Below are 14659 nucleotides of genomic sequence, written 5' to 3'. Positions count from 1 at the left end.
TACCAATTTGTGGCTATTGTGAATGGTGTTGCCTCCCTAATTTCTTTCTCCGCTAATTTGTCATTTGTATATAGGAGGACTACTGATTTTTTTTGAGTTAATTTTGTATCCAGCCACTTGCTGAACGTGTTTATCAGCTGTAGTTCTCTAGTAAGGAAAGGGCTAATACCAATACTCCTCAAACTATTCCACAAAAATAGAAACTAAAGGAACATTGCCAAACTCATTTTGTGAAGCCACAGTCACCCTGGTACTTAAACCACACAAAGACTCAAAGATTCAAAAACTGCACAAAGGAAAATTTTAGACCAGTTTTTTGCAAACTGAATCCAAGAACACATCAAATACATGATCAAGTAGGCTTCATCCCAGGGATGCAGGGATGGTTCTGGGTTTTTTGTTTTTGTTTTTTCAAGACATGGTTTCTCTGTGGAACTTTGGTTGTCATGATGCTCTCTCTGTAGACCAGGCTAGCCTTAAACTCAGTGATTGGCCTGCCTCTGTCTCCCGAGTGCTGGGAATGAAGGCATGTGCCACCACTACCCAACTGTGGGTATGGTTCATCTTACGAAAATCCATCAATGTAATCCACCATATACACAAACTGAAAGAAAAAAAAATCACATGATTATCTTATTACATGCTAAAAAAGCCTTTGACAAAATCCAATACCCTTTAATGATAAAAGTCTTGGAGAGATTGGGGATACAAGATCCATACCTAAACATAATAAAAGCAATGTATATCAAGTCAATAGCCAACTTCAAATTAAATGGAGAGAAACTCAGAGCAGTTCCACTAAATTCAGAGACTAGATGAGGCTGCCCACCCTCTCCATGTATCTTCAATATAGTATTTGAAATTCTAGCTAGAGCAATATGAAAATGAAAAGAGATCAAGGGGATAAAAGTTGGAAAGAAAGAAGTCAAAGTATCACTATTCACAGATGATATAATAGTATACATAAGTGACCCCAAAAATTTCTTCCATGTTAAATGTTTCTTTAAAAATTTTGACTTGTGTTTCTTTTTGTTTCCAATGAGAACTCTGCCTTTACCCCTGTTGTTTTCCCCTAATATGGTAAATTGTTTCTTTTCTTCATGATCACACAATAATCATTCTGTCTTTTACTAGTTTGAGAATGATTTTTCTAGTGATCCTCTTATTTCTCTTGTTCTGTATATTAATATGTTTTTTTTTTCATTTTTTTTATTTTTTTTTATTTTTTTTATCAGTTACATTTTATTAACTCTGTATCCCAGCCATGTCCCGATCCCTCATTCCCTCCCAGTCCCTCCCTCCCTCCCTCATCTCCATCGTGTCCCTTTCCAAGTCCACTGATAGGGGGGACCTCCTCCCCATTCATCTGATCCTGTTTTATCAGGTATCTTCAGGACTGGCTGCAAAGCCCTCCTCTGTGGCCTAACAGGACTGCTCCTCCCTTCGGGGGTGGGGAGACCAAAGAGCCAGTCATTGAGTTCCTGTTAGAAATAGTCCCTGTTCCCCTCACTTTGGGAAACCAATTGGTTACTGAGCTACCACAGGCTACATCTGAGTGGAGGTTCTAGGTTATATCCATACATGGTCCTTGGTTGAATGTCAGTCTCAGAAAAGACCCTGTGCCCAGATACATTTGGTAAAGTTAAAATTAGGAAATGATTCCAATTATGATGGTTTCATAGGCTTTCTAGGGGTTGTGATTTCAAAGTTTTAGGGAGTAATATTCAGAATTTTTAAATTACTTATTTTATGTGTGTGGATCTTTTGCATACATTTGTGTCTGTGTGATCCCAGTGTCCACAGAGTCCAGGAGATGGCCTTGGATATCATGCAATTGGAGTTAAAATCGGTTATGAGGAGCCATGTGTGTACTGGGAATTGAACCTTGGTCCTCTGGAAGAATGCCCAGTGCTCTTAACTGCCTATAACTATCTTTGCAGTCCAATATTTGAGATTTGGTCTTTTCACAGTGTTGTAGATTTCTTGGGATTTTTTCCCCCTTAGATTTAATTTTTTTTTGAGGTATCCATTTCTTCTGTCATCTCTTCAATGCCTAAGATTCTCTTTCTGTGTCTTGAATTTTGTTGGAAAGGCTTGTCTCTGAGGTTCTTGTTCAAGTTTCTAAATTTTTCTTTTCTAGATTTCCCTCAGTTTGAATTTATCTTTATTGATTCTTTTTCTACTTTCAGATCTTGAACTGTTTTATTAATTGGTTTGTACTATTTGTTTTTGTTTTCATAGATGTCCTTAAGGTATTTGTTTATGTCTCTTTAAGGACCTCTATCATTCATAAAGGCTACTTTGAATTTTTTGTCTTGTGCTTCAGCTTTGTTGCAGTGCACAGGGCCTAGGCCTACCATCGTAGGGCTGCTGGGCTGTAGTGGAGACATTTTGTCCTGGTTGCTATTGATTGTGTTTTAAAGCTGGCATCTAGGCATTTTAGTTCGTTAAGATTTGTAATTCTAGGTGCTAATGTCTGTTGTTGTTAGGTGAGTGTTTTGTTCCTTGGTTTTGGTTGCCCTCTCTGGTTCTTGGGAGAGTCTAGTGCCTGTGTGAGATTCTTCTGGGATCCTGATTTATGTGGCCACTGAGGATTCCAGGTAAAATGTTTTTTCAGATTTTGGGAGCTGAAACCTAGGAATGGGGGTGGGCTAGGAGCACGGTTGTGAGAGAGTCCACAGGAGGGAGGAAGCAGGATGTCCACTAAGATCTTCTTAGTCCCCTGGAAATGGGGGCACAGGGTGAGAAGTGGTCACAACTAGGAGTGAGAATGGGGATTGGCTGTGGAGGAGAGAGGAGAGTGAAAATCTGAAGCTTATCTAATTGCTTTAATGGCTTACAGTGATTCTCCACCTTCCTAATGTTGTGAACCTTTAATACAGTTTCTTATGCTGTGATAACCCCTAACCATAAAATTATTTTGTTGCTGTGTCAGAAGTGTAATTTTGCTACTGTTATGAATTGTAATGTAAGTATCTAGTGTGCAGGGTATTTGATGTGTGGCCCCCATAAACTGCTTGTTTGACCCTCCCTCCCCCAGGGGGTCGCAGCCCAAAGGTTGAGAACCACTGGGTAATTTGCTTTTCTGTCAGGCTTGGTTGGCAAGTTCCTGAGAGAGCTTACTGGAGTTGGGGGCTAGAATAACAGGATGCATGGGTAGGAAGGCTAGAGGAAAATATCTGCTTGATCCACTGCAGGTGGGGGCAAAGCAGAGGGGGAGGCTGTAGCTGGTAGTTGGCTACAGTTGGATTTGGAGAGAAAAGGAAGAGGTGAAAGCCTGCAGGTAGCCTATCTGCTTCCCTTTCCCTGGGAATCTTTACAACTTATTTCTAAGGTGGAGAACAATAGGGAAAGACACCTGCCTTTGACCTCTGACCACCACAGGCATGTAGCACACAACACACAACAGAGTTGTTGGCTATCTTGAGTTCATTCTCCTCATTTTCTTATACTTTCGCTTTGTTTTTAGCTTTTGTGAATTTTCATTCTAATTTTAACAGAGTTATCATTTTTTATTTTTTTAGACTTATGGCCTGATTTTTTTTTTAACATTTTTTTGAGCTTTTTTGAAATTCTTCTGATCAAAATGCCTTCTATGCTAATTTCTCCCTGATAGTTTAGATACCGGTATTCTCTGTTTCGCTTTTCAGTATGAAATACTGATGCTCATTGTGCAGCCTGGTTTTCTCTCCTGTTCTCTTTGCTTGTCAGTGTACACCTTTCTTTCCGTTTTCTTTTGATGTTAGTAAGATTTTACGAGAGGATAAATATCAAATACGTTTTCAACATTTTGTATTTAATGATAGTTCTGAACCATTTTTGGTTCAAAAACTTATTTTCATAGCTCATCTTCTATGTTGCTTTACCACCAAAAGCAAACTAAATGAAACAAGCATTTGTTGCTTCTTGCATATTTATGAGACAATATGCCTAACACATGATACACATTCAGAATATTTTTCAAATAATGGCCTATCAGGATATAGAAGCCTGGCCTCCACACTGTCGTTGTTGTTTGGTTTCATGAGGCTGAGGCATGTGCTCCAGGCGGCTGAACATACAGGTCTGACTGTTCTTACAGGGACAGGGAGGAGCGGTTGGCGGCACTGACAGCGGCGCAGCAGGAGGCTATGGAGGAGCTGCAGAAGAAGATTCAGCTCAAGGTTGGCATGGCGTGTTATTTTCATTCGAAAGTTTAGAGCTCGTAATTTGGAGCACACTATAAAATTTTGTAGGATAAGAATTGAATTAATTTGTATTTATCATCTTTTATGATTGAGTTAGACTGACTTAAAATTGGTTATTTGAAAACTAAATTTATTTTCTTACAAATTTATTTTGATATCATAGGATCATTGTAGGACAACAATAAGAAATTTAATATATCCTCTTTTTAATAAATAACTCGAAGGCATTACTAGTAGTATTTTGTTATTTTATTTATATAGTTTATTATCTAATTATTTGACTTCAATGCTTTTGAATTGCATAGCTCTAACTTGGAAGACTATGAAAAACTGTTACTTTCTAGAAAAAATTTCCCATGTTATAACATGTAGGTGGTCTCTGCTATCTGAGCACTTTATACCGTATCACAGTGATTTACATGTTGGCTCCTTGTAGAGATAGAACTTTTTAATTTGAAAGACTATAGTTTTCTATTTATAGAGTCAGAGGAACTTCTCATTCATTTAAAGTTAGTGCAGTAAATATTTACAGATAAGATAGGATTCCATTTTCAGGAAGTGTCTAATCTAGTTGACATTCAGAGATTAAGTGGATAACTTATGCAAAATAGAGGTAAGGTTATATAGAATGGAGGATGGGCTCTTTGGTTTCATATGCCTATGAAAGATCAGGAAGAATAGTTACTCAGTTTAATCTTGAAAAGAAGAGTTGAATGTAGAAAGTACAGTTGAGTAAGATGTGTTCTGGCTATTTAGTATAGCCAAAACACAAAAAATATTTTCCTAGGGTAGTGGTTTGGGATGAAAAAGAAGTAATAGAGCTGGAGTAGGTCTAGGCCATTGTCACTTTTCTGCTGTGTGACTCAGCCTGAGTGTTTCTGTGGGTTAGCACTTCTCACAGTGTTTGATGGGTAACCAAAGAAGTGGTGGGTAAAATTTTATCAAATTCTACCTCCCAGTAACCAGTGGTGTTGAGTGTGAGCATAGTGGCACACTAGAACATGTATGAAGTTAAACATCTGTTCATCTTTAACTTAGTTTTTCAAACTTGTCTATGAAACTAGTCCCACAAATCATGTACTAGCATGCTCTAGGGCACATCTTAGGAAGCAATGTTGTGCATGTGTGATATGGTAAAACACTGAGCTTTGTTATTTAGTGTGAAAGTTAATATCAAAACAAGGTACTTTTGGATTATTTTAGAAAGTTTTCTTTTTATTTATTTTTATTTTTATTTTTTTAATATTAGTTACAGTTTGTTAACTTTGTATCCCTGCTGTATCCTATCCCACTCCTTCTTTCCCTCCCAATCCCACCCTCCCACTTTCATCTCCTCCCTGCCCCTTTCAAAGTCCACTGATAAGGGAGAACCTCCTCCCCTTACATCTTATACTGGTTTATCAGGTGTCTTCAGGACTGGCTGCAAAGTCCTCCTCTGTGGCCCAGCAAGGCTGCTCCTCCGGGGGGCGGGGGGAGGTCAAAGAGCCCACCATTGAATTCATATCAGAAATAATTCCTGTTCCCCTTATTAGGGTACCCACTTGGGTACTGAGCTACGAAAGGCTACATCTGAGCAGGGGCTCTAGGTTGCATCCATACATGGTTCTTGTTTGGAGAAACAGTCTCATAAAAGACCCCTGTGCCCAGATATATTTGGTCCTTGTGGAACTCCTGTCCTCTCCAGGTCGTATTAACTCCCCCAAATTTCCAAGTTCTTGTTATAATCTAAATACTTTTAAATTTTCTCACATTTTGACCCTGCCTACAGCATGATGAAAGCATTCGAAGGCACATGGAACAGATTGAGCAAAGGAAAGAAAAAGCTGCTGAGTTAAGCAGTGGGCGGCATGCAAATACTGATTATGCCCCTAAACTGACCCCTTATGAAAGAAAGAAGCAGTGTTCTCTCTGCAATGTCCTGGTAGGTGGTTGTCATTATTAATAGTCTGGTGATATAATTTATTGCTAAAATTTATTTAAAGGCTCTTAGCCTTTTAAATCTTGTGCTAAGGCATCTACTAAGTGCTTGCTCTTGACTTTGAGGATCCTAAATGAAAAGTAAGTATTAAAATAATAGCATTTAGGAATGCCAGTGCAATGTGCCATTGCTTCCAGGTAGTACTAAAGCTTTTGTTTACCTGCTTAATGGTAGACTAAGTCAATATTTTAGCGTATTGGTACAACCAAAAACCAAAACGCAGTTTTTCAATGCTGAGACTTGAATCTTTAAACTTAGTCTCAGAACTGCATTCTAAGGAAAGTATTTTGAGCTTAATACATATATCCTAAAGTGATCTGAACTTTATATAATGTACTGGCTTGAATGTTTTGTTCTGACTATTGGATAAAATGGTATGTTGGTTGATACAGCTTCTTTGATTTTGTGCTTTTAGATTGCTTCTGAAGTATATCTCTTTAGCCACATTAAAGGGAAAAAACATCAGCAAGCTGTGAGAGAGAATAGCAGTATCCAAGGCCGTGAACTTTCAGATGAAGAAGTGGTAAGCTTTAAGCTTTACTTTTGTCCTTTTACCATTATTAATTGATTACCTGGGATGTACTCTTTTATTATATGTTTTGTGTATATGTGTATTGGTATAACTATTTAGAACCTTATTTAGCAGTTAATATCTATATGAGTAGACAGGTCTTTTATTATTTTACTATACATATTATTAACTATACAAGCAAGATTTTCGATTACGTACATATTTTTTATACAAGAAAAAGTTACAATATTTTGTGCTGGTGAGCTAGCTAGCTCAGAGGATAAAGGCACATCCAGTCAAACCTGTCAACCTGTTTGATCCCTGACACTCAGTGGTAGAAGGAGAAAATTGACTCTTTCAAATTGTCCTCTAACCCTTACCACATGCCATGGCATGCACACACACACCATGAATGAATAAAGCATTTTAAAAGATTTTTAATAAGTTATAATCAGGTGCTCCAGAAGTGTCTCTGCAGTTAAGAGCACCAGAGTTTGTCGGGAACCAGAATTTGTTTCTGAGCTTCCACATTGGGTGGCTCACAACTGCCTGTAATTCCAGCCCTAGGAGATCTGATGCCCTCATCTGGCCTCTGTGGGCACCTACATGCTGCATGTAGATGCACACAGGCACACACCATACACATAAAAATAAGTGGATCTTTAAAAAAGAGACGTTGGGCTGGACGTAGTGTTGTGCACCTTTAATCCCAGTACTTGGGAGACAGAGGCAGGTGGAGCTCTGTGGGTTTAAGGCTAGCCTGGTCTACAAAATGAGTCCAGGACAGCTTGGTCATTGCGCAGAGAAACTCTGTCTTGGGCGGGGGCGGGGGGGGAGGAAAAAAAAGAGAAGTTATAATATTTTGTAATTTGAGATAAGAATTCATCAGTGATTTACCAAATGTTTTAGAAAACATAGATCAATGTCTATTTCATATAAGTGGTTAATATTGGTTTGATAAACCATTTACAAAGTTTTAGGAATGTATTATTTACCTGTAACCATTGTGTACTGGATATAGTTTTATAAATATGTTTATAATTTTGTATTAACTGTTCTTGTTTGCTCTCTTTATTATACAAAATGTCTGAAGCTACTAAAGAATGTGAAATTTATGCTCATTAAGGTGCCCAGGAAAGATTATTGTGGTTTATTTGAGAGCAGTACCTGTTTGTAGATGTTATTGTATGTTAAACTTAACATTTATTCTTACTTAGTTACTTTGTGAGTGTTGTGGGCTGGAGGCCAGGAAACTTGAGTGGGTTGGTTCTTTCCTTCTACTTTGTTCTTGAGGCGGAGTTTCTCTGTTTAAGGTGGCCACTGCCCTGCATACTCAAGCTTCTGGAGGTTCTCTTTCTCCCGTTTCACCATAGGAATAGCTCACTGACAGCTGTTGAATTCGGGTTTTTATCAGGGTTGCACAGCAAGCACTTTTTCTCACAGAGCCATCTTACCGGCCATGTGTACACTTCTTGTGTTTTTTTATTTCAATTCCTTTGCCATATCTGAAGGTCAGAAAGCGATGTATGTACAGAATTCTAAACATTTCCTAAAATGGTTTCACCATTTGTTTAAAGTACATTATTGCATTTAATTATTAGTAACATTTTTTGGTTTGTTTAAGAAACCCTAGGAAATCATTAGAACAGTTGGAAAAGTTGCAAAAACTAAATGTGCTATAGATATATTTTTCTGCAAGACAACTCAGACACTGCTTCTGCCACTGCTTTAGAGAAATCACCAACATGAACAAAAACATTCTGATGCGAAGGGCTGTCAGTTCAAGGCCTCTTTCTACTTTGGTTGTGCATGATGATGGTATTGGGATATGAGCTGAGGTCCTGCCTTCATCTTCACAGCCAGGGAACACCTTGTTTCTACCCTGGTCCAGTCAGACTCTATACCCTCTAGTTAGTTAGGTACCACTGTGGATGATCTTTGTTTTTTAACCACTGGTTGGTGATTCTTGTTTCAAAATCTCAATCTGTTCATTCATACACTGAACAGATTGCCCACTACCTTGTTAACATCAACCTTAATGACTTTAGTCACAACCTCCCTATCAGAGGCACCTTTCTTGTGGGTTAGCATGTACATCTCACACTTAAGTAGTACCTTTTCATTTGCAACAGACACTGTGACAGCATGAGGGTCATGTGGCTGCATGACTCTCAGTTTGCACGTTAGAGGCAGGCTTATGATCTACCCATCCTCTCCCTGCAGAGCAGGACTGTCTGTGTCATAGAGGACTTGGGGTATGAGGCATGATTGATATAGACACAGATCTCTGAGTTATTTTTTTTTTTTTTGGGTCACAGGTTTAGGTTCAGTTCCACTGGCCTTCAACTGCTTGAGCTTTTCATCGCTGACACAGTTTATTCTCCAGCCGGGTAGATGCTACCTGATGCTCACATTCTTTCTGCCACTTCATCTCTCACCATGACTTGCAAACTGGCCTTTATTTGTGCTTGTCAAAAACCTTTCACTGAAACTTCTGATTCTGTCTTTGAGGCTTCAGCTGCAGGGTTGTGTTTATCGTCTTCATAGATCATAGGTGCTTTCTCCAAAATCTCAGCCTTGTACTTCAAAGTTTTGTTTTTTCCTTTCCAGGCATTCTATTTCCAATTTCAGTTTTGAGATCAACTTTTCTTTTTCATTGGTTTTTCTTGAGTGTAGTTTTCTTTATTTGAAACATCATTGTCAAATTCTTTTAATAAAACCTTGAAAGTAATTCATTGTTTGCTAAGCTCTTCAGTCATCCATTGTCATAAATGGATGTCATTTCTCCAAAAGTTTGATCACCTTTGGAAGCGTCTCTTACTGATATCCAGAAGTTTGCACAGGAGCAATTGTGAGAAATCTGTAGGATCATTTGTGTCATTGCTCATTTCTACCCGGCCTTCCTAACATGAAGGTTTATTTTGCCTTCTGGTGTCAAGCCACACATCATCTTGTCTACCGGTCTCACTACTTCACCTCTTGGGTTGTGTCAGCAAATCTCATGATTTAGAAGGTTTCTGCCAAGTCTTCTGCATTTGTAATTACACACAATCTGTCCCTTCTCCTCCCCATCGAAGTAGTTCTTGAACAGATGGGTAACTTTGAGTGTTGATGTGGAGCCATCTTGTTTGTCCCCTGCAGCTGCTTCTTAGCATCCCTGCTGACTGGTTGACGTCACCAGCTTCACATGACCTCTTCCCTACGGCTTCAGTCTGGCCAGTTTGTACACATCCAGAAAGATCCACCAGAGACAACTGGCTCATAGTAATTTGTTCTTTTTCCTGTAATTTGTCTCTCCTGACATCCAGGAGAGCTTTGACTAGTTTAGTGCTGAACATGTATGGGAAAGGATGGGCTCTATTCAAATGGGTGTTAACAACATGTCTCTTTTTCTGACTTCCTAAAAAGCTTCAGATGCCTCCTTCTACTTCTGTACACCCTGCAGCACACAGACTGCGGTTCCTCTTGGAACATTTTAGATTGTGGGAGTACAGACTCTGAGTTCTTACAGTTGTACAGCAGCTATTGGACTTGGGCTTCATGGGATCGGACCGCTCCTCTTCCATAGATAATATATGTAATTACTATAGATTTCAATGTAAGAGACAATATGCTGTAATTTACCATAATCTGCAAACTTCGGAGTCTTTGGAGTGGGCACAACTTCTGTTTTCTGTTGTTCCAGTAAGGCACTAATTTAGTACTGTATGTCCATACTATTCCTATCATTAGATTTGAAATGACATGTGCTGTTGAAAATCATGTCCAAACAATGAGGGAGTAGTCCTTCATCCGCTGGAGGCTGTCTTTGTGTGAGCTTTTCTACTTCCAGCCACACCATATAGAAACAGAAGACCATTATTACCATGAATGAGGCCATCTACCAAAGGATTATGAACAGCATCAAAAAGTGCCTTCTGGAAGGTGTGAGTTGCCTAAATGAATACCAAGTCTGCTAGTCTTCTTTTCTGTTGAGTCGGGAGCCCTCAGCAGTATGGAGCCACACAGTTGTATTATTGGCCACGCCTACGCAGTGCTCCTGATCAGGAAAGCTTTTGGGAGTACCTTACAGTACCCTCCAGTTGGACCTTTAAGGTTTTGTCTGGGATCCTTATTCTTTGTTTCAAATTATGGGTTCTCTAGCCATCTTAGCTTTTGCTGACTTCATGGCGACAGGCTCTATGCTGTCCAGACTCATGGACTCCAACCCAAGCAGGGCTGGTGGGGCTGAGTGGCTCAGACAGCAGTCACGGTCATAGGGACCCAGACTCCTTCTGAGGAGAGCTGGGTGCTGATGCTGCCTATGTTAGCTTTTTTAAATTGTATGTCAAACATTAGTTAAGTACACAAATCTCAAGCATTTACAAGACGTTTGTAGATGTAAACACTGGTGTTACATCACCTAGAACAAGATATAATACCCTGTCACCCAGAGGATTCCTTTTTGCCCACTCACAGATATGTTCCTACACTATGACTAGTGTGTTGATATCGTCAGTTAGTTCTGCCTATTCTGGAGCTTTGTAGAGACGATACTGCATGGCATGTACTTTCCTGTGTCTTTCTCCCTTTTTAGCGAGAGACTGGCTCTTCTGTGAAACTGCAGCAATCGTGTTACTAGATTTTTCTTAATACCCTGTAGGCAAAACCCATCAGTAACACATCGGAGCTTAATAACATTATTTAATGATGTTTTATTTCCAGGAAAGGAAAACACTCGATGGGTAATTGCATTACTTCTCAGTAGGAGGTATTAGAAAGGCCTTGTATAGACTTTGGCTATTGGAGATGATGGGGTTGGGAGATTCCAGCAGATAAGGCATTGCTCTGGGTTGAATGCATTTTTCTGGGTTGAATACTCTGAGAAAGTGAATAATTTTGTGGCTAGTTTCTTAATAAAGCTTTGTAAAAATAAGTGGAAGGAATGAAATGGCTATTTTCTCAGGATTTTCTGGATATAATAGATGGTTAAAGGGAAATTGCACAAAAGTAATTGGGCTGCATTCTCTGTGATGTCTTCCTTTGATAGCTCTGAACTCTGGATTGTGTCTCCTCAGCTTCCTAATTCTCACCTGTACTTGGTGTTATTCTCCTGTACCAACAACCAGCATAAGCCCTTAAGGAAGAATCAGGGTAGAGGCGTACTTTCTGGGTTGCTTATCCTCTGAGATCCCTGTCACAAGTTCTGGCTGTTTGGCTGCTTCTTACTACATGGACTTTGCTTGCTTGGTGCATTTTGTGTGGCCTTTGGAGTTGGAAGACAAATGTAGTAGTAGCCACTTGATTGTGCCTGTAATTAAGTCTCCAGAGTTGAATTCTTACGGATTTATATTTGATGTAAATAATTTTATGATTTTTACTGAGATTATATGAGTATTTTTAGAAATGGTGGTATGGATTTTTTAAGTTTAATTTCTTACAAATAGTCCTATTTTGTGTTTGAATTTGCTTTTAGAATTGTAGCCACCCAGGGGGTATGGTGGCATATTCCTGCATCCCAGTACTTCGAAGGCAGAGGCAGGAGGATCTAGAATTCTAGGCCAGCTGGGGCTGAGACTGTCAGATAACAAACAAGCAAGCAAGCAAACAAACAAACAAACCAGAGACCTTTATCCATTCTTATAGATATAATTTGTTTTAAATGAGGATTGCTGCTCTAAATTATGGGGATACTAAATTTCTCCCCAAAATAAATTCATTTTAAAAAATTAGTTGTAGTTTTTCTTGATAAAGCTAAATATATTGTTTATTTTGAAGCAAATTAAAATTAAAGCTTAAAAAGTTTTCTGGGGTTGTGGGCCAGCTTGGTGAGAGTGCTTATGTATCCACTTATCCTCAGTTTTATCCCTAGAGTGGAAAAAATATTCTGCAGTATACTATTTCATAAACTCAGATATAAAATTTATATCTTCATCTCAATGAGAAGAAATGAAAAGTAAAGAATAGTAGACTAAACAGTGTGGACCAATGTGCAAATTTCTATTGTAGTGATCTCTTGGTGGATTGAGATTTGATTGATGTGTTCATTTTGTGTATATTATCAGTTTAAATAATTAAAAAATTTAACTTCTTAATCTATGTAACTATTGTTAGTGAAAGCTTCTTCCTCCTTTAAAAGTTGGTAATACAGGCATATGAGCTATAGAATACAGAAAGGCTGTTCTATATTACTCACATGGAAGTTTCGTTTTTAATCAGTGAAGGTGTCTATAGTAAACCACTTGCTCTACTTAAACTTATTGCTTGTCACCTGTGATGTCCTTACATTATATACACCGTGTCTATTACCCTTCTTCTTTGGCATATAAGATTTTATTTATATCACTTCTGACCTAATAAAATTGTACCTTTGACCCAGTGCACTTGACATCTCAGATAACTTACTCTTGATCTTTGACACATTTTATTTTAAGCCTGTTAAACATAATAGGTAGCTGCTGAGTAAGAAAGCTTTATTGTTTTGTGTTTTTATCTAATTTATCTGGAGAAATTTTCATACATTTTAAAGGACTTCTCACAAAAGAACTGATGTGTATTTTGTATTTTAGTGATTTTATAATTCTAATAATTGTATTTGTAAAGATCAAAAAGGAGAGCTAGTTATAAATATTCTAAAGTGAAAATCTTTACATGTATTACTAGAGAAACAGCATTAGCTTTAATGTTTGATTTCTTCACTGTCCTGTCTCATACTATCTAATGAAGCACATAATATAGATGCTTTTGTTCAAAACATGTGACTTAGACAAGTTCTAATTTTATGCTGCATTCTCAAATATTAAGGAAAATAACAGTTTATTTCACTTGTTTCCTGAAAACTATGTGCAGGATCTTCATGAACGGTCTTAAAGTCACCAAAGTTCATTGGATAGTTGCAATCAAAAGAGATTTTTTTTTTAATGCTCAATTTATATTTTGCTAATTAAGTGATGGATGGAAATTTCAGGTTTCAAAATTAACTTTTATATCAGTAAAAGCATAAAAAATTCACTGCATCTTATGAAATACAGGCTGAGCTCATTGGTGAGGTTGTTTGGCATCCGGCATTGTGGAAGAAGTGTTGATCCATCTGGGAAACAGAAAGCTGCACAGTGACTTGCTCATTTCCTTACTTTTCCTTTGTAGTAACAGAAGCCTTTACTCACTTGTTAAGGCGAGTGCTATGTAACTGTCAACAGGAAAGCAAAGTAAATGAACAAACTCTAAGTTAGTGGGTCTCAGCTTTTTCAATACTGCGGCCCTTTAATACAGTTTCTCGTGTTGTGGTGACCTCCAGCCATAAAAGAATTTTTGATTCTACTTCATAACTGTAATTTTGCTACTGTTATGAATTGTAATGGAAATATCTGATATGCAAGATAGTGTTAGCTGTCCCCTGTGAAAGGGCCATTCTGTTCCCCAAAAAGTTCATGACCCACAGGTTGAAAACAGCTATTCTAAATCATTCAGTTCTTCAATTTTCCCATTCTGTGCTTCAGTAGGGATAGGAAGTTTAAGTCAATTTGGGAAATTATTTTATTTCTCAATATATAAATGTGTGTGTGTGAACATGTATGTGGACATCAATGGACAACGTATGGGAGCTGGTTCTTTCCTTCAACATGTGGATTATGGGTATTGTACTCAGTTTTAGGTTGAGGCTTAGTGGCCTAACACCTTTACCTAATGAGCCATTTCTCTAGCCTCTACTTTTATTATTAATACTAACAATTAGAGGTACATTATATGCTGTTTTTTCTTACATTAAAAGTTTAGTTGGGGGGGGGGTATGTGCTGGAGAGATGGCCCAGCTATTAAGAGTACTTGTTGCTCTTCAGAGGACCTGGATTTGATTCCCATCATCTATGTGGTAGCTCACAGGAAATCTAATGCCATCTTCTGACCTGCAGGCATACATATGGTATACATACATGCAGAAAAAACAGTCATACTCAATAAAATAGATCTAAATTTTTTAAAATAATTAAGTTTTGGAAATATCAC

General features: G+C 38.2%; 1 protein-coding gene and 1 pseudogene across 3 annotated transcripts in view; one reads left to right on the top strand and one right to left on the bottom strand.

Annotated features, from left to right (window-relative positions):
* Scaper (S-phase cyclin A associated protein in the ER) overlaps positions 1–14659 on the top strand; it is a 334907-nt gene that overhangs the window by 101693 nt on the left and 218555 nt on the right. For all 3 annotated transcript variants that reach the window (XM_060374235.1, XM_060374232.1, XM_060374222.1), the window contains 3 exons: positions 4082–4163; positions 5956–6108; positions 6581–6688. In XM_060374235.1, coding sequence (XP_060230218.1) covers positions 4082–4163; positions 5956–6108; positions 6581–6688 — 343 coding nt within the window. The remainder of the gene's footprint in view (positions 1–4081; positions 4164–5955; positions 6109–6580; positions 6689–14659) is intronic.
* Positions 8471–10844, bottom strand: LOC110540917 (kinesin-like protein KIF23; annotated as a pseudogene).

This window comes from Meriones unguiculatus, chromosome 1 (assembly GCF_030254825.1).
Source record: "Meriones unguiculatus strain TT.TT164.6M chromosome 1, Bangor_MerUng_6.1, whole genome shotgun sequence".
Classification (NCBI taxonomy): Eukaryota; Metazoa; Chordata; class Mammalia; order Rodentia; family Muridae; genus Meriones; species Meriones unguiculatus.
Note: the sequence above shows the minus strand (reverse complement) of the source record. Positions and strands in the feature narration are given on the sequence as shown.